This window comes from Molossus molossus, unplaced genomic scaffold, assembly GCF_014108415.1.
Source record: "Molossus molossus isolate mMolMol1 unplaced genomic scaffold, mMolMol1.p scaffold_m16_p_17, whole genome shotgun sequence".
Taxonomy (NCBI): Eukaryota; Metazoa; Chordata; class Mammalia; order Chiroptera; family Molossidae; genus Molossus; species Molossus molossus.
Genome location: NW_023425352.1, coordinates 9,410,954 through 9,435,270, shown reverse-complemented (window position 1 = coordinate 9,435,270; position 24,317 = coordinate 9,410,954). Strand labels below are relative to the sequence as shown.

Genomic DNA, 24,317 nt, shown 5'->3' with positions numbered 1-24,317 from the left:
GGGAGAGGTGGGACCCCTGACCCGGGAGGGCGAGAACACTCGGGGAGAAAGGCACTGTGAATCCAGGGCCCCCACCAGAGGGCTCAGGGACTCCTAGCGACCACCAAGGGCTGTTATGTGACCTACAACGGGAGGACAGGGACCACTGTGTGTCCCCATCAGCCCTCCAGCCCAGGTCCTGGCTCCACAGTGGGTGCTCAGGGCACAATGACAGAATGGAATGAAAAGGTCAACTAAAATTGTGCTTCTGGTTTTAGCCCTAGATGAGAAAAGTTGAAAGATGACAGAAGTGGTCTTCAGCTAGACAGCATAAAGCTTAGAACCTTAGATCGGATCTAGCCTGTGTTCCCACGCGTGGTGGGTCCTTCGTGCACCCAAGCCTCCTGGAGTGTGGGGATGACACGCAAGTCTCTGGGTCCCGCTCCAGACCTACAAAATCAGAACCTTGGCCGGGACAGCCAGTTGGCCAAGGGCCCCAGCGAGAGAACCTGGGGAGGTCAGAAGGAGGCCTGAGGCGCGGCTCTGAGACACCTGCTGTGACCGAAAGGAAGGGAGAGGGTAGTGGCCAGACCTCCTTTGGGAGGCAGGTGGACAAAAGGCTCTGGGATTCTGCAGCAAGATTATCTCGGCTGCCAATTAGGGAACTGTTAGCCAGAGAAGTAGATGAACGCCAGGCAGGAGGAGCCTCCGTCCCGTGGAATCTTTAGGAAGACGCGTGCCCAGTGGTCTGGGGTCCACAGCCAGCAGAGAAGACAGGGTAGGGAACAGTTTGAGTGGGGCTCGGATCTGAGTCCGGCTATTTTCCAGTTGTAGGACCCTGGGCACCTCTCTGAGCTTCGGCTCCTCTACTGAAACTGGGAGTAACCAGAGTTCCTGTTTCTGGGCGCTGTGGGTGCATGCATTGATGCAGGCTACTCGGTCTGTTTGCCTCTCAGGCCCTGCCCGGTTCCCTGATGCCCACCCTCATTCCTTTGTTTCTGAGCTCCAACTCTGCTCCCAGGCCTCAGCACCCCAAGCCCTTTGCTCGCTTTCTTCTCTAGCTCCGGGCCGCAGCGGACTCCATGCTACTACCACCCACAGTGCAGTTAAATACTAAGTCATCCTCAATTACATTCATCTTGCCTTTTACTGCCCGCCAGGGCCAATCAGACCAGAATGAGACTTCCAGGGTGGCCACGAAGAGTTTATAGGGTTTCAGCTGCCAAATGAGCCAGTCTGAGCAGCATTCGGGGGGTAAATGATCGGTTGCTAGTGGGTGTCCGAAAATACCGAGGTGGCTCCGAGCCTCATTCCCATTCCAGGGTCTGCAGTGTGGCCCGGGACTAAGAGCACAGCCTTGGGGACAATCCACATTGGACCCAGCTCTATCCCCTGGTAGCTGAGGGCTGTGGAAAAGTTACTGCATTTCCCTGGACCCCACTTACCCCATCTGTAAAATGGTACTGAAAATGTTAGTAGCTCCCGTAAGGAAATGTCTTGGGGATTAAATGTCGTGTATATAAAGTGCTTAGCTCACAGCCTGACAAGAGACACGCTCAATAACTGAAAGCTACTGTTCGTGCAGATCTGATAAGATGGAGATGCTTCAGAGAACCATGGAGATCATCTAATCAATCCGTGGAGGCTGCTCAGTGGCTGTTTATTGTGTTCAAACAGAAAAACAAACAAAAACAGTCATCTAATTTTAGCCCAAAGAGAAAGGTACAAGGCAACTTGAGTGATGGGCTTTGGCTGGACAGTAAGACAGTGACCACTGCCGTTTTCAGCACTTACTACAACAGCTTTCCTTATAGGGTCATTTAAACTCACTAGAATCATGGCTACTGTTAGCAGATCCAAGGCCCAGTGTATCAGAGGGGAGTCGGACCAGTTACATCTGCTCTGAATGGCAGAGCTGAGATCTGCCTGTCCCGTGCTAACCTGCGCTCTGCACCGGACGTCCAGTGCAGCAGCTAACACGGCACCGGTTTTCACACTTGTCTGTCTGGCCAAGTGGAAGGGGACAGGTGACATGGGCCCCAAGCAGTCCTCCAACGTCACCCCTCCCTCCAAGTAGACACCACGGTGCCACCACGGCAGGGGCCAGTGTGCTCAGGTGCACAGATGGAGCTGCGTTGGGGAGGTGATGGCCCTGGGGAGGAGCGGCATACTTGGATGTGTCGCCCGCTGACCCCCCAGGGCCGCAGCATAACAGAAGCCCCACTGGAGTCAGACAGCCCTGGTGGGAACCCAGGACCAAACCTCATGTGGGAAATGGGGTGAAAAATAGTGTTCTCCCCGAGCTGAGGGGTACCTCCCGGCAGTGCCTGCCACAAAGCAAGGGCTCCTAAGTGGGCTGCTATCCCGCCACGGCCCCGTTCAGAGACAGACCCGAGGCCTGTGAGTCAGTGTCCTGCTCAGGGGCCAGGTGGTGAATCACATGGCGGTCATCAGAGGGCCACCCTTGCCCCTGCCCAGTCATTACAACCCGATGTGTATGTGGGCAAGGGTCCCCAAATGGTTCCTGTGCCCCCCCACCCCCGGGGCCTTGCTCCCACTCCGAGCCCAGAGACCCGGCGCCGAGGACCAGGCCCCAGGCTGTCCTCAGGTTGGCCCTGTGAGCTGCCGCTGCAGCGACAGAAATACACCCACGCTGCCGGGAGGCCGGGATTGCACTGTCACGTCAGGCACCAGGGCCAGAGCGATTCACAATGGTCAGCCCGAGGACCGTGGCCGCAGCGTCTTGCAGCTCATTAAACAGTGTCGACCAGCGCTTCGGACGAGCCGACGACAGTGCAGAGGCCTGACCGCAGGACAGGGCTGGGGTGAGCAGACACCTGGCTTCCTCTGCCGGCAGGTGAGCAAGGAGGGGGCTCGGGGGACTGCATCCTGGCTTCTGCCATCCTGGGAACCTTCGGTTTGGGCAGAGGAGAAATAAACCATCATATCGCCATCTTTTATTTTTTTGGTTAATCCTCACCTGAGGATACTTTTCCACTGATTTTTCAGATAAAGAGGGAGGGAGGGAGGAGAGAAACATCAGTGTGAGAGAGGCACATCCATTGGTTGCCTCCTGCACAACTCCGACTGGGGCTGGAGATCGAACCTGCAACCCAGGTACATGCTCTTGACTGGGAATCGAACCCGCAACCCCTGTCCACAGGCCAACACTCTAACTGCTGAGCCAAAATGGCCAGGGCACAGCTCCATCTTTTAAATGTATTAATTTATTGGTTCACTACCTTGTTTCAGAAAAGCTCTCAAGAGGGTAAGAAAGACCCCACCTGTTTGGAAGGGATCACAGAAAGCCCCAGCGATCTCCTGGGGGTCTTGGAGCACGTGGGCTGCCAGCAACGGTGACCGTCACGTGTGAAGGTGAAGGAAAGGTCACGGTGGGGCAAAGGGTGATGGTCACAAAGTGGAAGGCAGGGCTGAAGAGCCAGCCGTGGGGGGACAAATACCAGGAGCAGGAGGAATCCCAGCCTCGTCCTGGGTGTGTCGCTCTTGGGAAGGACCAGCACCTGCCCTTTTTGGACTTCAAATTGCTCCATACACAATTCCACCCCCAGGGGAGAAAGCCGGGTTGGTTTGGGTCACATGCCCATCCGATGGCTGTGGCAGGTGGGACCACTTTGTAGCAGTGCCCAAGACAGTGTTCAATAGGGAGGAGCAGTCCCCTGAAATAAATTCCATGAAGAAGGGCCGTGGAGGCTGAGCAGGCCCAAACAAGTGTCCACGACCATGGGCCAATCTTCTGTTTTACAGATGAAGAGACTGAAGGTCAGAGTGCTTGAGTGACCTGCCTGATGAATTAATGGTGGAGCCAAGTTCCCAGTCTGGTGCGGATGCTAGGATGAGCTCTCCCTACAACAGGGCTCAGCCTCCTGTGAGTAGGTTTGACCTTGGCCTACATCTCTCCCCCGTCAAACCGAATACAAAGATCAGCCACTCAACGGTGCTTTCTGCATGTGCCGGCAGGACATTCGTTTTGGCTTTGGGAGTCTCCGGCCCTGCTGCAAGAGCCCACTCCCGACAGCCTGAGGGGCACCCCTCTCTCTGCCCCGGAAGTCTGGTCTTCCCACGCGCTGGCAGAGCAAACGCTGAAGAAACCTGGACCCTAGAGGTCAATGAGCTGCTGTATTTTTCGACCCTGGAACTGCTGAGATCATAAATCCCCCACAATGCTTAAGCTAGTGGTCGCCAGAGCAAACAAGATCCAGCGAGGTGCAGGAAGAAAACATGAGTTATATGTTCTGAGTCAAGAAGCTTGACCAATACATACACACTGCACGTGTGAGCGGTCTGGTAGCAGGTAGAGAACCTGAGGTGTCCTGAAAGAACTGGAGGGTCGACACTGGTCCCCCCTTTTAGAATTATGTAGTTGGTGTGCCCCCTACAAAGCAAATGGATTTCCCCATTTTATTATCTTACTTAAGGGCCTCTTTTCAAGAATTTATGAGATGGGAAAATTTAAACCCCAATAGCTGTTTGCTAGGTATCTCACAACATTCTTAGAGACACTGTCAAACTAAAAGATATATTTTTATTGATAGAGACAAATGTTTGCAGTTGGCCAACACTTCTTGTGGTGGTGACAAGTGCTCATCAAACCAAAGGGTCAAGGGTTTGATTCCCGGTCATGGTTGCAGGTTCGATCCCTAGCCCGGTGGGGGTCTTGGAGGAGGCAGCCCATGTGTCTCTGTCTCTCCCCCTCCCTCCCTTCCACTCTCTCTAAACATCAATGGAAAAATATCCTTGGGTGAGGATTAACAAAAAAAGAGAACAGACTTTATATGACCCTTCAGGGTAAACATAATAGACTAACAATGAGTAAGTACCATTTTTCCCAAAAGAAATTCATGCCAAGTGCATTTGGAAAGTGGTTAGCTATGCTTCAAGCTCTGTGAAAATGTGCTGCCCCAAACTGTCGCCTGGACAAACTCCTGAGCGCACCTACCCTTGGGAAGGGCAACCCCAAAACGCCGGTTCCGGCCGGTTCTGAACCCATTTGTTACCAACAGGAACTAAACGTGCCACACTCCCGACCCCAGAGCAAGAACAAGTTACTGACGGTGAGAAAGATGGAAATTTATTCTAAAGATTTCAACGCACGTTCTTTGAGACGAGAGGATGGAATTGAAAAATGAGTTCTCAGTAAAGCACAACCATTTGGATCCACAGATGCAGTGAAGTAGCTTTTCCAGCTACAACAGCCATGAAAATAAACTTACCTTGGAACCAGACATTGCTGTTTTTCATCATAAAAGTGATAACCAAGAGTTGCAAAAATAATGAGGCATTTTTAATCCTATGGCTCACTAAAAATATTTTAGAAAGAGCAAAAGGTTTTTTTTTTGTTTGTTTTTTTTACCACAAATACACACAAAAATATTTTAAGACATGTTTACTTAATCTTTTTTTTTTTAATTTGTCTTATGTGTATTAGGATACAGTCGGCCCTCGTTTATCGCGGTAAATCAGTCCCAGGCTCCACCACGATAAATGAATTTCCACAAAGTAAGATTCTTCATTTATCCAGTCGTCCCTCACCACTTCGTGCTTCGACTTTCGCTCACCCCATCGCGGTTTTTTCAAATATAGTATGATGTTTGAAAGCCCCGAAAGTCGAATCAGAAAGTGGGAGGGACGACTGTAGTACATAGACACTCATTTACCAAGATCTATGTACATATATACATATACACATGATGAGGTGGCACTTGTGACATGCAGTCAGGTGACTGGTTTACCCGGGGTTCTGTTTCTTGCCATTGTGTGTACCCTTGGAACACAACTTCTCCAACCCCAAGAAAATATCAACTATATTGTCTTCTAGCTTTTATGACTTAATTGATTTTGGTGAATGGTGTAATCGGAATTGATTAAATTTTCTCCAGTTATACTAACACCTTTTATTGAATAATCCATCATGGCTGGAATACTTTCAAAAAGCTGCCTTTAATGTACTCTAAACTCTTAGAAGCATTTGGGTCTATTTTTAAAAATGATTTTCCATTAACTTGTCTATTTTTATACCAGTGTAAAAAGTTAATTGCACTTTTAAAAACATTCTCCATGTTTTGGTACAGCAAGTTCCTTTCATTTCCCCTTTCAATTAAGATTTTTCCTACTTTCTAAACTTCCATCTGATTTTTTTGAAGTCATATATATTTATTTAAAACAAACACAAAGAAAATAATTTTTTAAAAAGCCAGTTTTGTTCATTCCTTTCATAACATTCATCCAATAGATTTATATTTTTGCTTTTCACTTACTACATTTTCCCGTCACACAATCTTCTACAAGGCCATTTGTAATGCCTCCATTGTAGGGACATATTATAATTTAATTAATCTCCTATTGTTGGGCTTTGGGGTTTTCTAATTTTTTGAGGTATCATTGACATATAACATATTAGTTTCAAATGCTATCACAGATTTTTAATTTATATTAAAACACTCTTTGGCATTTGGATTGGCTTTGCACTGAATTCACAATATTAAGAACTGACACGTCATGACGTCCCAATTACCAAGCACTTAGCTAACCCTGGCTCCTCCTTGTTCATCAGCCCCATCCTCCCAACTCGCAAGGAAACCATGAACTTGAATGTTATTTAGTTTTACTGTTTATGAATCCCAAAACAATGTCGTTCTTCCTGTTTCTGAACTTTAAATAAAGGCTTGCTGTCTTTTCCTGACATGCTTCTGTTACTCAACAGGATCTGAGATTCACTGATGCTGGTGTGCAAAGCTCCCCACTGCACAGAACACTGCACACCACACTTCGTTTACTCGTTATACGGAGGTGGCATCTGGCTTTCTCCTTCCCTTCTTTTTGGTTATTACAAGTAATGGTGCTGTGACCATTCCCTGTACATGTGTCCTGGGTACAGACACCCACACGAGTTTCTCTAACATCATAAATCCTGGTCTATTAAGATATTCCTGTGTCCAACTTCACTAGCTAAACCATTTTCCAAAGTGGTAATGCCAATTTACACACCAGCAGTAGCAGATGCAAGTTCCTGTTGTTGTAATCTCTCCTGTTGTTGGTATTTTCTGACATTTTAGTTACTGCCAATTTGATGGCTACAAAATGGTATTTATGGTTTCAATATTCATTTCAACGTGCAACTAATAAAGTTGAACATCTTTTCATGTTTAGGGGCCATTTCTGTTTCTTCTATGAAATGTCCACTTGTGTTTTTTGCTCGTGTCTCTCCAAAACTGCTTGTCAGACTTGCATGTAGTTAAACAGTTACCTATATATATCGTGACGATCTATACCCTATTCCAGTTTGGGCTTATTTTCTCACTCTGGCATGTTTGTTCAACAAAAGAACTTACTATCAATGTAGCCAAATGATTACTTTATTAATGTAATGATTTGCACATTCTATCTTGTTTACAAAATCCTTTCCTTCCCATCATAAAAAATGCTTCTCTATTGTCTTGTAAAAGTTTTACAAATTTACGTTTCCTATGTAAATCTCTAACCTGCTGGGGCCTGATGTTTGTGCCTGGGGGAAGGTAGAGGTCCAATTTGTCCTTTTCCTTTGTAAAGAATTACTGACGCCCCATTTATAAACCACCCATCCTCTTCCCCACTGATCTGCAGTGACTGCTTTTTATTTTTGTTAATCCTCACCTGAGGATATTTTTCCATTGCTTTTTAGATAGAGTGGAAGGAAGAGAGAGAGAGAGAGAGAGAGAGAGAGAGAGAGAGAGAGAGAAAATATCGATGTGAGAGACATCAATTCGTTGCCTCCTACACAATCCTGACCTGGGCTGTGGATTGAATCTGCAACCCAGGTACATGCCCTTGGACTGGGAATCAAACCCACAACCCTTCGGTCTGAGAGCCGACTCTTGAGTCTAACAACTGAGCCAAATAGTTACCTTTTTAAAAATCATGTTCCCATACATGAGTGTATCAGTTTCCAAGCTCTTTCCTTGTTCATTCATCTACTATGTCATCTCTGTACCATTTCCACATTGTTTTCATCACTATTTTTGATGTTAAGTTTTACAATTTGGTAGTGCCAATTCCCTTTCATTCTTTTTTAGGAGTATCTTGGATATCCTTCATCCTTTGTTCTTCCATTTATATTTTAGGATCAGCTTGTCAAGTACCACAATGAAAACCGTTGGAATTTATTGAAATTGCATTAATTTATTAACCAATTTGTTGACACAGTTGAAACCTACATGATCTTCTAATCCATCATGGTCTCTCCATACATTTAGGCCAGTAAAGGTGGTTTTTAAAAATCATTTTCTCATTAAAAGGTTTGTAACTTTTATTAAAATTCATTCTTAGGTACTTTATATTTTTGTTTCTACTATAAATTTTATTTAATTATGTTTAAAAGTTTTTAAACCCATTATTGCTTGTAGCTGGTACATGAAAACGTAACTGTCATTTGCATACTGATTTTGTTCTAGCAACTTTGATAAACTCTTAAGTTTTCTAATTTGCCTTGTAGGTTCTTTGGATTTTCAAAACAACCTGATCATGCAACAGTAATCCATTAATGAGTCACATTAATTGATTTCCTAATAGTAACCAATTTACATTCCTGAGATACATCCAATTTGGTCATTTGTTATACTTTAAATATGATGTTAGATTTGGTTTGCAAAAATGCTTATTTTCTTATTGGAGGGTGCAAAGGGATATATATATATATATATATCTCCCCATCAGATCAAATTTAACAGCTGTGCTTTTTAAATTTTCTATGCTCTTAATGATCACTGATTTTGTCTTTCACATGATCTATTAATTATAAGGGAAGTGTGCTAAAAATGCCTGTTACGTTGGTAGATTACTCTATTTCTCCTGGTAGAAATGGCCATTTTTTCTTTACACACATTTTCAGGTATGTTACTAGTCACTGAGTGCATAACCAGTAAGTTCAGAACTGTTGTGTCCTCTGGAAATGTAAGCCCACTGCCATGTATAAAGGCCCCATCACTAGCAATCTGGGGTCGGGGAGCGGACTCAACATTAATATGGAGAAATGTAGGTTCAGAAAATTAAACCAAGAACATACACCACTAGTTGAGACTTAAATTTTTGTTCTCAGATTCTATGTATGATATTCTTTCTACTGTATCATTTTTTGAAATTCAAACGTTTCAGAATTTATGATTACTGACAAATAGGCCAGTAGAGGAAATAAACATTCATAAACACATACTAAGAACTGGCTCTAGCAGAAAAGTTTTATGTTCAGTTAAAAAAATGCTAATAGAAGAGAAAGGACTTAAACATGGAAAAAAAGAAAATGTAAAGTGGCTCTGTGTGGTAATTGTCAAGTAGATGCCGTCACAACACAGCCTGGTTATATTAAAAAAAAAGGATGAGAATTGGCATTCTGAGAACACTGTAGGAAAGGACACTTGCAAAGAGATAGAGAGAAACAAAAATTGTAAAGTAGGATTTCAAGAAACCTTAGGGTTGAAATAACTGATTTCATAGCAAGAAAACACAAAGGCTTATTTTTGAAAAAGCACGGTATAATCAATGCAAAAAAACCCAAGTCAGAAGTTTTGATTAAAAGTCCACAATGTATCCAGTGTTTAAAAAAGAAAAACTACATATATATGTACATATGTATATATACTATATATGTATATAGTTAAATACACACACAATGTTTTTCATCACTGGTACAGAGGTCAAGATGGACACACTCTGCGGGCTAATGAAACAGGGCAGAACAGACGTGCTGAGTGTGGTTATCATTTGGGAGGTGTTATGAATGTACTGTCAGCAAATTCATTATGTTCTATATTATAACAAAGTTCCAGTGAACCAGGTTCAACATAACAAGGCCAAGGGCATCTGTACAAGATTTATTTCATTAACCACAATGATTTAGAGTGATAGCTTATACCCTAACACAGAAGGACTGATTCAAAGCCACCAAGAGTTAAAGGTCAGAACCAAAGTCGGTGGCTTTGAATCCCCAGTCAATAGAGCTTCATCCGCCATTTTGTTTGCTTGGATTCATACAGGAGCAAATGTACAGGACACCTTGTTCCAGGCGCCACCATGCTTTCCAACAAGCACCGCTGGGGACGAGATTCCACTGCTTCACCCTTGCTCTGGTGCGCGGGTCGGCGGCAGAGCCTCCTGTGTGCCTTGACCTTCATTCATCGTGAGCATTCCGGTTTCCAGCCTTCGCTCCCCACAACTTCACATGTGAATGATTTCCCCTGGATCGCACGGCTGTAGTATTGACAAACGGGACTAATGAGAGCAATTAAACTGCCATCTGTTTAACAAAACATACTCCTTCTAAGAGAATATCCACAGTCTTATTGCATTTAGTACAGTCACAACATTAAAATGACATGTGGGAATCAATACAAAATATTTATTCTTTTCAAACCACAGAATTCGCCTCAGAGCCACACTATAAATTTACCAGAATTGTAAGCCATTAACATTTTCCTCAGCAATCCAGTCCAACCAAAATGAAGCTAATTTCCAACCACAGGGGTACAATATATATTAGGGTCTTATGAGAATGTATTTCTGATTAGCATGTTCTTTAATTCCCCTGCAGCCACTCCATCAATATAACCAAAAACAGTGTATGTACTTGTGCCCCTCGGCTGTGGGAAGAGGTTCCAAACGGGGTCTTGGGCAGTGGAGGAGGGGAAATGTCAATGACTTACTTAAACAGTGGCAACAGAAGAGGAATCATTTTCCTTGGAAAATAAGAGGGGTCCTTTCACACAAAGGGTGGAGCAAAATAGGTTTAAGTTGTGAGTATGCAAAACAGAGTTTATTCTTTTATTATTTATTAACTATTGTAGCATGTGCCATACGAACAACTGTAAACCTACTTTTGCCCCACCCTGTATCTGGTGGCCAGAAACTGGGACAAATTTCAACAAGATAATAAAAAAACCAGAAAGCTATTTCTCCATGAACTACTATGACCTCTCTTTTAACTCCTGATAAACATAAACTTCATCTTATGCAATCACACTGAAAACAGTAATCACAACCAAAGAGGTCCTACAAACCTCGTGTAGGTGTCAGTCAAGGAATTCACATTCTGATCTTAAATTTCAAAGTCCCCTTAAGAGGCCTAGACCTGGAGTAAAGTAAACATAATACTCTGAAACTCAATGAGACACTATAAAAAAAAAACAAAAAACTGAAAACATCCAAACAATGACTGGATAGCTAATGTAAGTTATTTTGTGTTGGTTTTTAGTTGTAAAGTTTTTTTAATATCTCAGGTAAATGTACATTCCTAAAACAATGTTCAGTTATTTTAATAATAGCTGCTTATTAAACAACTGTCTTTTGGCTTAAGGGCAATTAACTCTTGCATGATAATCATGAAAATAATTATGATAAAACAGAAAAAACACAGAAGGAAATACAGCCAGCCTCAATAAGAAGTTGATAAATCTGGAAGGTTACTCTGGGAGAGTAAACAGGCTTATTAAAGACTATGGTACAAGAGCTCCTGCTCACTTCATACCTGCAGACCCATCGTGTCCACTAGATCACCATCACCTCTGCTAGCGCGTGCGCACAGACCGCCACTCTGAAGCTCTCTTTGTGCTGAAGGACCTTCAAATCCCTGTTCAGTCAGTATAGAATATTGCGAGGTGATGTATGTGCAAACTCTTCCTGAGGAATCCTTTATGTGTGCAAATCTGCAACCCGACAAAGCAGGTAGCAAGGGGACCTGCAGCTTTATGGGGCTGCAGTTCTGGGGACACACGTGCAGTGTTAATGGCCTTGGGCATCCATTCTTCTGCAATCTCTTACAGATCAGTTTTCATCCCGTACCCCAAAGAAACAGAGGGAAGCTGCCTCAAACTTGTAAAAGGGACAGGAAAAAGTGTAAAATGTAATGAAGTACAACTCCTGCATACAGGCTGGTGTTTCTTCTCACTAACTCCACCTAAGACCTCTACAGGTTTGCTTTCTGCCCCACAGAAAGCAAAATAATTGTTGGGCTAGGGTGCAGCTGTGACAACAGAGGGCATTAAAATGACACTGTTACTGAAGATTTCAGGCCAAACTTTAAAGTAAGTACCATCTCTCAAAACCATTACCATCTCTTTGTACTTCTACATGCACGTCGTCAAGGTGACTGAACTGCCTTTCTCTTGGAGGGTCTAGATTCAGGCTGCCCGTACACCCTCACAGTTCAGCCGAATCAACTGTGTGTTGACTAATGACACAATCGACCTGCACGTACAATTGTCTGACTTGGGCCCCACAAAAGCCAATAGTTAACTGGGGTGATGAAATTATATACTGTCCTGGCGAAAATACAGGTAAAAATGAGAAAATACTTTCTGGCAAACAGTACTTCATCAAAACAAAATGGAGGACAAATCTTATTTCTTCTCATGTTGCAAACTAAGAATTTAGTTAAGAATCCCAATTAAGCCCGGCCAATGTGGCTCGGTGGTTGAGCATTGACCCGTGCACCAGGGGGTCACAGGTTCGATTCCCAGTCAGGGCACATCCCAGGTTGTGGGCCTGATCCCCAGTAGGGGGCATGCAGGAGATGGCCAATCCATATTCTCTCTCATTGATTTTACTATCTCTCTCCCTCTCCTTTCCTTTCTCTCTAAAATCAATACAGAAAATAAATTTTTGTTAAAGAATCCCAATTAAATAAGCAAGGTCAACTTTGGCTTAAAATAAAGAAACAGGTTCTTCATACTGCCACGCACCTCAGTGGTAAAAATGAGTGACAACAAGTCACATGCATCAGGAGAACGTGTGGCCCCTCCCACAGCAGCACCTCCATCACAGTTCTGCATACCAGGCCTGACCCAGAGCTGGCTACGGTCACTGCACAAAACTTAGAGAAACGAAACTTTGCAGACTTTACCCAATTTTTGTTTTCACATATATTATAATAATAAAGAGAGGACAATATAAAATATTTCTCCATTAACTTAATAATGCAAAAACATCCAAAGATTTTAATGCCAATTCATATTATAATATAATGCTTTTATAGGGAAAGTTCTGTTGTTGGACAAACAATAGTCTCTCCCAGAAAAAGCATTTGGGTATATTATTAAATTACTGAAGAATTCATCCACATTTAAAAAAAAATATTCCAATTTTATTCCTTGCAGAAATATTATTAAAACTACTCAGGAGAGACTTTAGTTGCAGGTGTTATTTATAAGCCTGCAGCAAGCATTCCACTGAAAAAAGTAAAATTTGGCCTTCATGGTAAAATGGAATTTTCCTTGATACTAGATTGTTACTGGTGCAGCAAATCAAACTATACAGGGCATAGTAAAAGCCCATATATATTCTTACAGCAATTCAATGTTTATCAATACAGTCCAAGATACTCATGGAGTTAATGAGTCTAACTCAAGTCCTCCACAAAATCTAGCAACTCTGGTTGGTAAGTACTTAAAAAAATAAATCTGACAACCTTTACTTTACTTCTCTGAATAGTAACTTTACAACAGAGGACTTCCATTAGATGACTTACTTGCTCCCAAGATCACACTTCTAACTCTCCCATTCACCAACTCCCCAAAGACGGAGAAGCTGAATTGGCAGAGGCAACTCTTATTTTAAAAAAAACCCTGCAAATCAGAAATGTGACAGTACCTCTAATGCCTTCTTTTTCTGCTCCAAGTTCTCTGAAGAGGTTAATATTAGTCCAACATAGCTAACAGACTCAAGCATAATGCTCAATTTAGAGTCAAATAGAACTGAGGAAAAAAAAATTTTCTATTTTTCTTTGCCTTTCAAGAACAACTAGAATGAGCTTCGGAATCTAATCAGGAACTAAATAGCACTGTGGGTGTGGAAAAACAAAACACAGCTTTGCTGCAGCTGGAAGGGGGCCTTCAAATAGCGGTGCTGCTTCTTAGACTCAAATACAATGTTTAAAAGATGCAGACTGCAGATTGTTTTTTAAAGTATTTATCCATTTAAAATGAAATGGATCAGGAATCCCACACCATTGATTATATTTGGATTTAATAACCATATCTGCTTCCTAGAGCATCACAGGAGCCAGCTTTTCCTGTGGGATGATTCCCAACATTTGAAAGGGGAGCTTAACTGCTGAAGTACTGGCCACACCTGAACTAGCATGATACCAATACCACAGCAGCTGGTGCAATCATATTAAATACTAGAGGAAATGGAAATGTCCTACAAGAGTTGGTCCCCAACATTAACATGAATATGCCATGGTGAGGGGAGGGAAATCTGACCAATGTGCAACAAGTTTCTGTTTTCCTACTCATTCAGCATCCTGCTATGAAGTCACACCTGACATCTTGGCGGCTTAGTCCATGACACCACAATCTTTTTCAGAAAGCATTTGTGAGTTTGACAACATGGTCACAGAGTTGCAAAGTGCACAAAGCTCAAGGCACAGAGTAGAAAAAAGTTCTGAATTAATAGGGGGAAAGGTATAGCAAAAGCAGAGTTAGCATTTTCCTTTCACAAGACTTTCTAATGCTAAACAAAGACCAACTCTTTGAAAGGGGTTTGTTTTGGATATGGGTGAAAAATACTGTATTGTAATGATCTGCTTGATTTTAAAGCAAAAGGTATCTTGATGTGTGAAACCAATATGCTGAGTGCCAAGTCCACAAGTGAATAAAACAGTGCTTAAAAAATTCCTCTGCTCTTGTATTTTTTGCAAGAAGCTGCTGATTTGGGCTGCTGGATTTCACTTAGCAACGGTCACTTTTCAAGATGCCTGTTCCGCACAGAATCTAAAGATGGATTCATGAAAAGGTTGTCCCATTTCAAAATCATCCCCAAGTCTAGCAGCAACTGACAGGTTGTTTTTTTTGTTTGTTAGTTTTTTGTTTTTTTAAATTACAAATCAAAGAAAGAAGTCCGACATCCTCTTCCGAGAACAGCTTTGTGACAGAGCGCCTGAGTGCAGGACCCACTGTGCTCTGAATACAGTCTCTGCAGCTCCAGTGTGTCCTTGTGGCAGGAAGGAAAGTACATTCAACACAGTCACTATCTGTACCCTCTGGAACTCGCACATGCTGATGAGCTGTCTGAAAAAAAATCATCGAACAGGAAGAAGTATGAATAGCAGACAACATTTGATAATGGTAGGAATCTGACTATTCAACAGTGTTTCTCACCCCCCTCCCAATCACCCAAAAGGAGATTTTTTTTTTTTAAGTGGTTCTGAGTGGAGTGAAAGGGGGTTAGATCGTCAGAAACCGAGGCAACTAGAGAGTCGATCTGGCAGCCTCTTGACAACTACCTGAGACCCACCACCACCAACTGGACGCAGAGCAGCCACTGCTTGCAGAATAGTCGGTCCTCGATCACACACGGGCCCAGTGAGCCCGACATCAGAACACGACGGGCACTGTTATACTCACTGCACGTTCACTGCCAGTGGCTACCTCACCTCACAGAACCATCAAAGACAGTAAGAAACATTGTTACTTACTATAAGCCAACTCATCCCCAGCTCTCTTCCGGGACTGGTCACCTCTGGAGATTAAAAAAGGAAGAATGAATCAACAGAACTGACTGACATGGACATCTTCACATACCAACAGGAGAAACGGACTGATATCATTGATAATGAAGTACAGCAGACACTGAAATTCTAACCCAAAAACCTATTTTAAAATAGACATTAAACTTAAACAGTAACTGAGTCATTTATAAACAGAATATTCTTAGCTAAAGGATGCTGTCTTTTAAATATAGAAAGCTATTAAATGAAGGAGAGATTATCTACAAAGATGGTTTATACTGAGTTCTAGAAATACATTCAGACTAAAATGTCTTTGAAGACTAACCTGGGTTCTGCTAACAACATCCCTAGTGACCTTATACTAGGGCAAATTTCAAATATGAAATAGAGAAGATAATTCAAAATCTTACCCTAAAAACCCTTGCTTTTGAAAAATCTCAGAATCTCATTAAGAACGAATATAAACACCCTCCTTGCAGGTAGAAGAACATGAACCTTCACATACATTAACCAGTTCATTTTTCAAATACCACAGAAGTTTTAGTTCCACTTTAGAGATTAGAACACAGAGCTGATTAGGTCTTATGCTACCATAAGTCATATTTTTGTCTCTTTAGTTTCTCAGACAATAATTCAAATGACTAAAATGCCAAAGCAAAGAGTAATAACGACTAGTTCACTAGCTTTTGACTCCAGCCAACACTCTATCCTTGGCCACGTTTCTTTTCCTTATATATTATTCTTCATCTAGAACAACAATCATACCAGTTCTATGACTTGAAATACTACCTATACGCCAGTGGGTCCCAGACTTCTCTCTCCAGCTCTGACATGCCGCACTTTAGACACAGACCCAACTGCCTCCTCACCATTGCCGCTGGATAATTTATACATATCGCCCACGTAGAATGGCGAGAACAAACAAGGCTGACTCCACACCACCCCCACTCCTTCCTCAGCCTTCTTTAGTAAATGATTATCCACCCCATTCCTCAGGCCAGAATCCTAGCTCGTCTTTGAGTCCTTTCTTTCCCTCACTCTGGAACATTTTACCCCAAAACAGTATCCAAAATAAATCACCCCTCACCCACTCCACAGCAACAACCCCAATCCAAGACACTATCATCCCCTACACAACTGCAAGAGTCTTACTATCAGTTCGGATAAGAGCCAGAGTGATCTTATGTAAAAGCATAAATACGCTTATATCATGCTTCTGATTAAAGCCCCTCAGTGGGTTTCCATTATAGTTAAAAGTCAATTCAAATTCATTTTCCCAGTCTGGTGAGATCTGGCTCCTGTCGACCCCTCCATCCTCCTTTACCTACCTCTGTTCACTATGTTTCAGCCACTCGGGCTTGCTCTCTGCCCCTTGGACACGTTAGCACTTTGTGCTTACTACTTTCTCTGCCTGCAAGGCTCTCCCCGCGTCAGCCGGCGGCTACCCCCTCACGGACTCCTAGCTGGAACGTCTCTTCCTCGGAAGGCACGCCATTACCAAGTGAGTTGGACTAGCCCCTCACACATGCCCTGACTCATCTCCATCTCACACTGTTTCATTTTCTTCATAACACATTATTATTTTAAATAAACGGTGTACATGTTTATTATTTCTCTCCCTACACTCAAGCACAAGCGCCATAAAAACCAGAGTTTTGCTGCCTTGTTCACCCAGTACCTAAAATAGTGTCTAGCACATAGTAGAAAACAAGTATGTGCTAAATTAACAAATTAGTGAATAATTTATAAATGGCCTGTACAGGTGATTAAAATGCTAGCTCAAGTAATTATTTTCTGCTCTTGAATAGTCTTCCAGATTACCAAAATTTCCCACTTTCCTTCTCTGGTTTTGCTCAAGACGAGGAAAGAAACTTCTTGCTGGACTGGGTGAGGAGTCTTAATGACTGGCAGAAAGAACACACGAAATGGCTCTGAAGGATTTTTCTCTCATCTGAGCAGTTAGAAAAAAATATGCACAATGTTTAGCATGATTAGCCATAGGAAGCTTAAAGAACTCTGAACAGACGTCCTAATGCCACTTTTAAACATCTCCATTGTGAACACTATACCTAGGCCAAGCCAGCTGAGCATCTTACATTATTACTATTTACACTAGTATCATCACAGCAGCATTCACCAAATATTCTGAAACAAACAAGTTAATGCTGACCAATAGGAAAAGGGAGAATTTTATACCTGGAGCCTCAACTTCTACAGACAGTATTTATTCCCAACCCCAAATGCAAAAAATAGCAGGAGAAAAACACAGTGCGAGAGCCACAGAAGAGAAGTAGAATGTGAACGCGGCGCATGTGAAAGGCTGCCCAAGATATGACCTAGTGCGACCAGTAGGGACAGCTATGCGCTGCGCTCCAAACCAGACCCCTGCTACTAAATGGAAAAGCCCCAATCTATAGTAAGACTCTCAGCTAAAACACCAACAATACCCCTACCCTACAAGGTTCTATTTGGTTTCAGAAATCCAGGTACCAGTTACTCAGAACATTTTATTTGCCCTGAAACGCTATTTGGTGCCCACTTTGAAGAGGATCACAGGCTGGTTTGCATGAGATGCTCCATCACAGGGCATGCATCTTAGAAGTTCCCAAATGAGCTTATCTTCCATAACGCAATCTTTGACAACAACAGACACCAACTTGCCTTCCCTGACAATAACCAATTTAATTATGCAGGTAACAGATAAAAAGAAAATGTTGCTCTTAGCTTATACGTTAATTCTAGCTTTGAAACAAGTCCACGTTGCATTTCCATGCACCTAAAGATCTTTCACATAAACTCTAGCTCAAATGAGAATCTGTCCATTAAATGCAAAACAGGATATATTTGACAACATTCACACATTATATCAAAATATTTCAAAGACTTACTCTGTGCCATCCACATTAAAGCTGTGTAATGCCTATTCAGGACTTCGTACATCATGTAAGTGGAACATAATCTTAAATGAAAAAATAGTTTGCAAAGCTGAACAGGAATCATGTGGTTGGTTAGGCATAAACTATAAAATGACTGCTCTATCAGAATAGCCAGTAACAGAATTCTTATTAGATAGCCTGTCAATTTTTTTTAACATCAGTGGACACCATTTCTTTTAAAACCATTCTGGCTAAATATTGAGCAAGGAAGGCATCCACGTTGGCAGGGCGGAACGTGGGACAAGAAGAGCGGGGAGCACAGGAGACTTTCTCCCAGAGGCTCCCTATACGGTGTCACAAACCTTTCTGCCCGGGCTGAGCCAGCTAGGCAGGGGGCAGAGTGAGTCTAAGAATGTCAGTTTGGCCAGGGCCTACTCTATGCTAAGGACTCATCAGAATACTCTATGAGGCAGACATTAATGCTTACAGTAAATGTGTAATAAATTGACAACTTAAGTCTAGCAATGGCCCAATTCAGTTTGTAAAATGAAACATTTTAATTTTATCATCTCTTGGAATACTAACATTTAAATTTCAGGCAGAAGATGTATAAAAGAATTCCACTAAGATAAACAAAAAAATCCAATTTACACCAAAACACCAAGGCAGTTCCCTGAATATGACCAACCTGGCCTTGACAGAACATGTCATGTTAGTTCACGTACAAGGTAATGTTACATGAAGCTATTTATGAAGTCAGTTACTCATCCCAAGCAAATTTTACATTAGAGCTACTATACACCAAGCAGTCCCGCACCCTGCTGTCTTATTCCAGCTCCAAAATTAGAGTTAGGAATGTCTCTGGATATGTTTAAATAGTTGCCCACACTGCTCAGAAAAGTGAATTTAAGGTGTCCAGAGAAATCTACAAGACGTAACTTCCTAAACTGCTTCACAGAGATAAAAGTTTTCAGAAGGCTGTTTTTTAAAGATACCAATAAGTTCATCTCTAAAATTAAAAGCAAACATTCAAATTAAGCATTAATTAAAGTATAAAATACTTCAAAATGATACCCCCCCCGAAACTAAAAGGTATACTCGGATTATTCTGCATTTACTTTAAAATAAGTAAGAAAAAATTTTAACTATAATTCAAAACACATGAGCCAGAAAATGACAAAACCTGATAAAGTTACACAAAAAGTAAAATAAAACTTCGATATGACTTAAATTAAAAAGAAAAACCAACAACATAAGCAAAATTAAAAGAAAAACAAACAAAAAAATAACTGTCTTATCTCAGGCAAAAAATCAATCTCTTCACTACAGAAAGAGTACCTTGAAACTAAGGAGGAAATAAACAATCAAACAGAAAAATGAGTAAAGAACAATGAATAGGCAGTTTACAGAAAAAGATGAAACATGAAAATATGCTCAGCCTCACTCATAACAAGAAATGCAAATTAAACCAACTCTGAGTAATTATTTTTCACCTGCTGGCAAAAATCCAAAAGTCTAACAACATGCTCCACATGCAAGGCTACGAAGAACAGGGACACCAAACTCCGCAGGTTCATACGCAAAATGGTATAATCCCCTACGGAGGGCAATTTGGCAATATTAATCAAAATCACAACTGCATTTACTCTTGACCCAGCACTCCCACTTATGGGAATTTATTCTCCAGATATACCTGTAACAGGTATGCATGAACAAGGCTATTCATGCCAGCATTCTCTGTAACAGCAAAAGACTGGAAATAATTCAATTTGCCATCTACGGGGAACTGGTTATATAAATTGTAGTATACCTACACAACAGATTGTGTAAGAAATGAATAAAAGTAAGAACATATATAGTGTATTTGCTTGTATCTGTATATTAAGAAAAACACTAGAAGGAATAATAAGAAACCGAAATAAAAATGGTTACCTAATGGGATGGCAAGTATATGGGGAAATAGGCGGGAAAAAAACTTCTCAGTGTATATTTTTTATTCTTAATGTATATCATTTTGATTTTTGAACCACACAAATATATTAGCTCTTCAAACATGAATAAGTAAAACTACTATGGCATTAAATGGCCTCATTCTGTGTATGAAAATAATACTGTTAGAAATATTACAGTTAATGTCAGGAAACATGACCACTGGACATCAGAGAAAAAAACTAGCTGTTTACATTCTACCATTTCCCACTGGCCTCTCCTTCCCTTTCTACAAGAAAGTCAGGTTTAGAGGTCTATCTACCCACACAGCTGAACTGAGCCTTTCTCGTGTGAACTGATAGTGATTAGGGTAAGTGACCAATGGATTACTCAGTGCCCCTACTACCATATGAACATAAATGCCACAAGGACAAAATCGGAAAAAAATGCCAATCCATGAGCCAAACAATCTCTTCATTTCCTAACCTGTGCTGAAACTAGAGACTTGGTAACAGTGATCTTGGTCAAGACCAATATTCTGAGATTTAATTTGGCCTCAGAACCTATGAAAATGAATGTCTATCCCCAGTCCTAGCGAAACAAATGAGTCAATGATCAACATACTACTTGTGGTCACAACTATTCCTCATGAGAAAACAGGTGTCTTCCTTTCCACAACGTTCTTCCTCTTATGCCATGGAGCCAAATAAGTGAGGGTACGTAAACACGTAAGTGCAGAGCAAGGAGTATGAAAATACAAGGTATTATGTACCCTTCAATGATTTGGTGACATAACTGGGTATTTTCCCAGAGGGAATCAGAAGCTTTTATATCATTTATTTCAGTCGAAAAAATGCACCCTGTAAGATTTTCTGGTTACAGGTATGATACTGAATTATTAATTTTAGAAAAATTAGCAAAGTGTGTATGTCAAAACTAAGGGTGGTAAACTTTCTGGCCACATTAAAGAGATACTCTACTTTTTAAGAAGAAACAACTAGAATTTGGGGCAGAAGTGAAAATATGAAAAACAGAATCTAAAACCTCTTTATAATAGTTTAATCACAAAAGTACCTTATAACTGATCATACAATTTCTACAATACTTCTCCAAATGTTCAGAATATGAGAGGATCAAAATTGGAAGAGCTTTTGGAAGCTGCCCACCGGATGAGAAATTCATTCTTCAAAATCCCTTAGTGAAGCACAGGTTCCATAAAATCGAAACCCAGCCTCAACATTCCACAGTGAGCTACATAGCCGACCTCTCCAGGAAGAGCACCCTGACTCTTGCTCAGTTATTTCTATCTAAAAACCTTGGCATCCCTCCCCTGCCAAGCCAAACTGGCCTAAGGAAAGGAATATTTTGTTATGAAAGGAAAAAACTTGCCTCATAAAACCATTCTGTATAAGTTCTCTTTGAAGTTTCTGATCTTGAGCAGCATATTCAGAAAGTTCAGATTCCACCGCCGGAGGGAGAATATTTGGAATAAATTTAGAAAATAGAGTTGGAGCCATCTGAACCCACTCTGTGAGGGAAGGAAAAGATTCATTAAAAAAATCATGCAGACAAATTAAATTAATATATATTAAACCAAACTTAAGTGCAATCCCAATCTGATAAAAAACATAAAGAAGTTAAATTTCCTTCCTAAAAAGAATTTGCAGTGTAAAGAAAGCCGATGTTTTTACATGTTACCGATATAACAAAATGTAATGAAAATCTCTAGAGAATTTTAAAGGAGCCTTGTCAAAAAGTCTAAATATGAGGGAAAACATGAATGAGATTAAATGAGAATCCTGAGTGGACAGCAACTTGGAGAAGAGGCTTGATGAAAATACTAGCCCTATAAAGCATTAATTAAAATAATACACTGGACCAAGAATTAAATTGTACAGGTAATAATAACTAGACATATATAAAAAAAAGAGTACCACAAAAATGGAGGGGAAAATGAAACATTTCACAAGTGGGTTGGAGATAACTAGTAAGTACTTTTAAATAAAACCCTACTTTAACCCATGCTAAATAACAGCAAATTATGTATATAGAACAGTAAAAGAAAAGAATTAAATGGTTATTTATTTTAAAAAGATAAATGATCAAGAGAATCAGCTAAAGAAAAACATTCAGAAATAAAATAAATAGGCAAAGAGAAGTCTAAGGAAATATTTACATCGAAGATGAATTGGTATTTTTATTATGAAGCATTTTTACAAATCACTAAGACCAGATAAATGAAAGATAAGACTGAATAACTTACAAGGAAAAAATTATAAAAGGAATAAAAGCCTGTTAATCACAAAAACTCAAACTAAAATAAACACGGTCTCTTCCCCCTACTCACTGAACTCTAGCTGTAAAAAATGCCCACCTGTAGCAGGGGTGTGATGAAACCAGCATTCTCCTTCCTTGTTGTTGGCCCTAACTGAATACTGTTACCCTTTTAGATTCTTCTAATCTGGCTCTTTCAAATTTTCCCTCCTGGAAAACATCTTAGCTGTGTATATCAAAAACCATAAACTGTCAATGCTCTATTTATTCCAGTGAGCTCAATTTAAAAACTGTAATCTGACTAAATATAATTCTAAATTTGAAAAATATTATGCTAATATTGTGCAATGTTGGGTCATTGGTAAGTACAAAAAAAAAGTTTAACAGGAGAATAGCTAAGTTAGAGATGGCAAAAGAAAACAAAAAACGAATAACAAATAAATAAGGACTGCAAATGACAGAAGAGCCAATCCACTCACCCCTTGTACAAACTCTTGGTAAAATGTTCTCAATCATGTTCCTGTCTAGTTCAGCTCAAATATGGTTTAGAAAGAGTCTCAATACAGTGCTCTGGGAACCACTAACCAATCAGTGTGAGCTGGTAGGAGTCAAAAAGACCTGCCATTTTATAAAACTCTAGGCAGTCATTAAAATAAAGATGAAGAAACAAAAAAAAAGTGTGTGTGTTAAATGAAGAAGGGTAGGATAGAATGGCTACAATTTTTAAGCTGAGCTTCAAAAGACCAAATGAAAACACACCTAAAATGATAATAGTCATCAGAATCTCCAAAGATCAGGACCCAGGAATCTAGAGTTTAGAAAACCAGCCTGGTTGATTCAGTTGCATTCATTATATAAAGATCAACACGTGAAAACCACAATAGAGGAAACTTTTACATTTAAATTTCAACTTTTAAAATAGTTTAACCTTAATCTGTCAGGTGAATAAAACTGCTTTAATAAACCAGGAACACAATGGGCAAGACATGTAAATGTCAAAATATGTTTAATAGTATCTCAGAAAATGCCTATGGTTACAAAAGGTTAGTCTGTGATAAAATTCACCTTTTCAAAAGGACAATTGTCAAAAACAGAATTCTCCTCACAAATAGTTTGAATTCTATTATAAGAGCTCAAACTTAGACAGAATAGCATTTAAATGAACAAGTATCTATGAATATTTCTACCCTTAGTGATTACTTTTATTCTCAAATGTGTTACTCATGAGCCCTGACCAATTTGGCTCAGCCGTTAGAGTGTCGGCCTTCAGACCAAAGTGTTGTGGATTTGATTCCGGTCAAGGGCATGTACCTCGGTTATAGTTTGGTCCCCGGCCTTGGTCAGGGTCACATTGATATCTCCCCCACACACATGCACACACTCTATCTGAAGATAAATGGAAAAATATCCTCAGGTGAGGATTTAAAAATAATAATAATAAATTAAAGTAAAAAATGAAATTTATTACTCATGATAAAAGCCAGAGCTTTTATGCTAAAGCTGCCTACTTGGGAAGCAGAATTTACAAATTTGTCAACTGCACTTGGCTGCCTTCCAAAATAAAATAAAATAAACCACTCATAACCTAGCACTAAAAGAAAAATCCATGAACCATTTCATCACATTGAGTAAAATGAAATTTAAAGTTCTAAGCAACAAAAAGAAAAAGTTTATTGGACACATGAAATAAAATATTTTTGCTACTTTACATAAGTAATTATACATACAATTTGTTTAAAAAGTATGAAGAATAGAGCAAGACCCAA

The 24,317-nt window shown here is 40.8% G+C and overlaps 1 protein-coding gene across 1 annotated transcript in view; it reads right to left on the bottom strand.

Moving 5' to 3' along the window:
• Window positions 1–14,833: 14,833 nt before the first annotated feature.
• The window catches only part of CACUL1 (CDK2 associated cullin domain 1), a 56,453-nt gene continuing 46,969 nt past the window's right edge, over window positions 14,834–24,317 (bottom strand). Inside the window, exons 7-9 of the mRNA XM_036264974.1 lie at window positions 21,667–21,805; window positions 15,440–15,483; window positions 14,834–15,032 (exon numbers count right to left, since the gene is read on the bottom strand). Coding sequence (XP_036120867.1) covers window positions 14,992–15,032; window positions 15,440–15,483; window positions 21,667–21,805 — 224 coding nt within the window. The 3' untranslated portion in view covers window positions 14,834–14,991. The remainder of the gene's footprint in view (window positions 15,033–15,439; window positions 15,484–21,666; window positions 21,806–24,317) is intronic.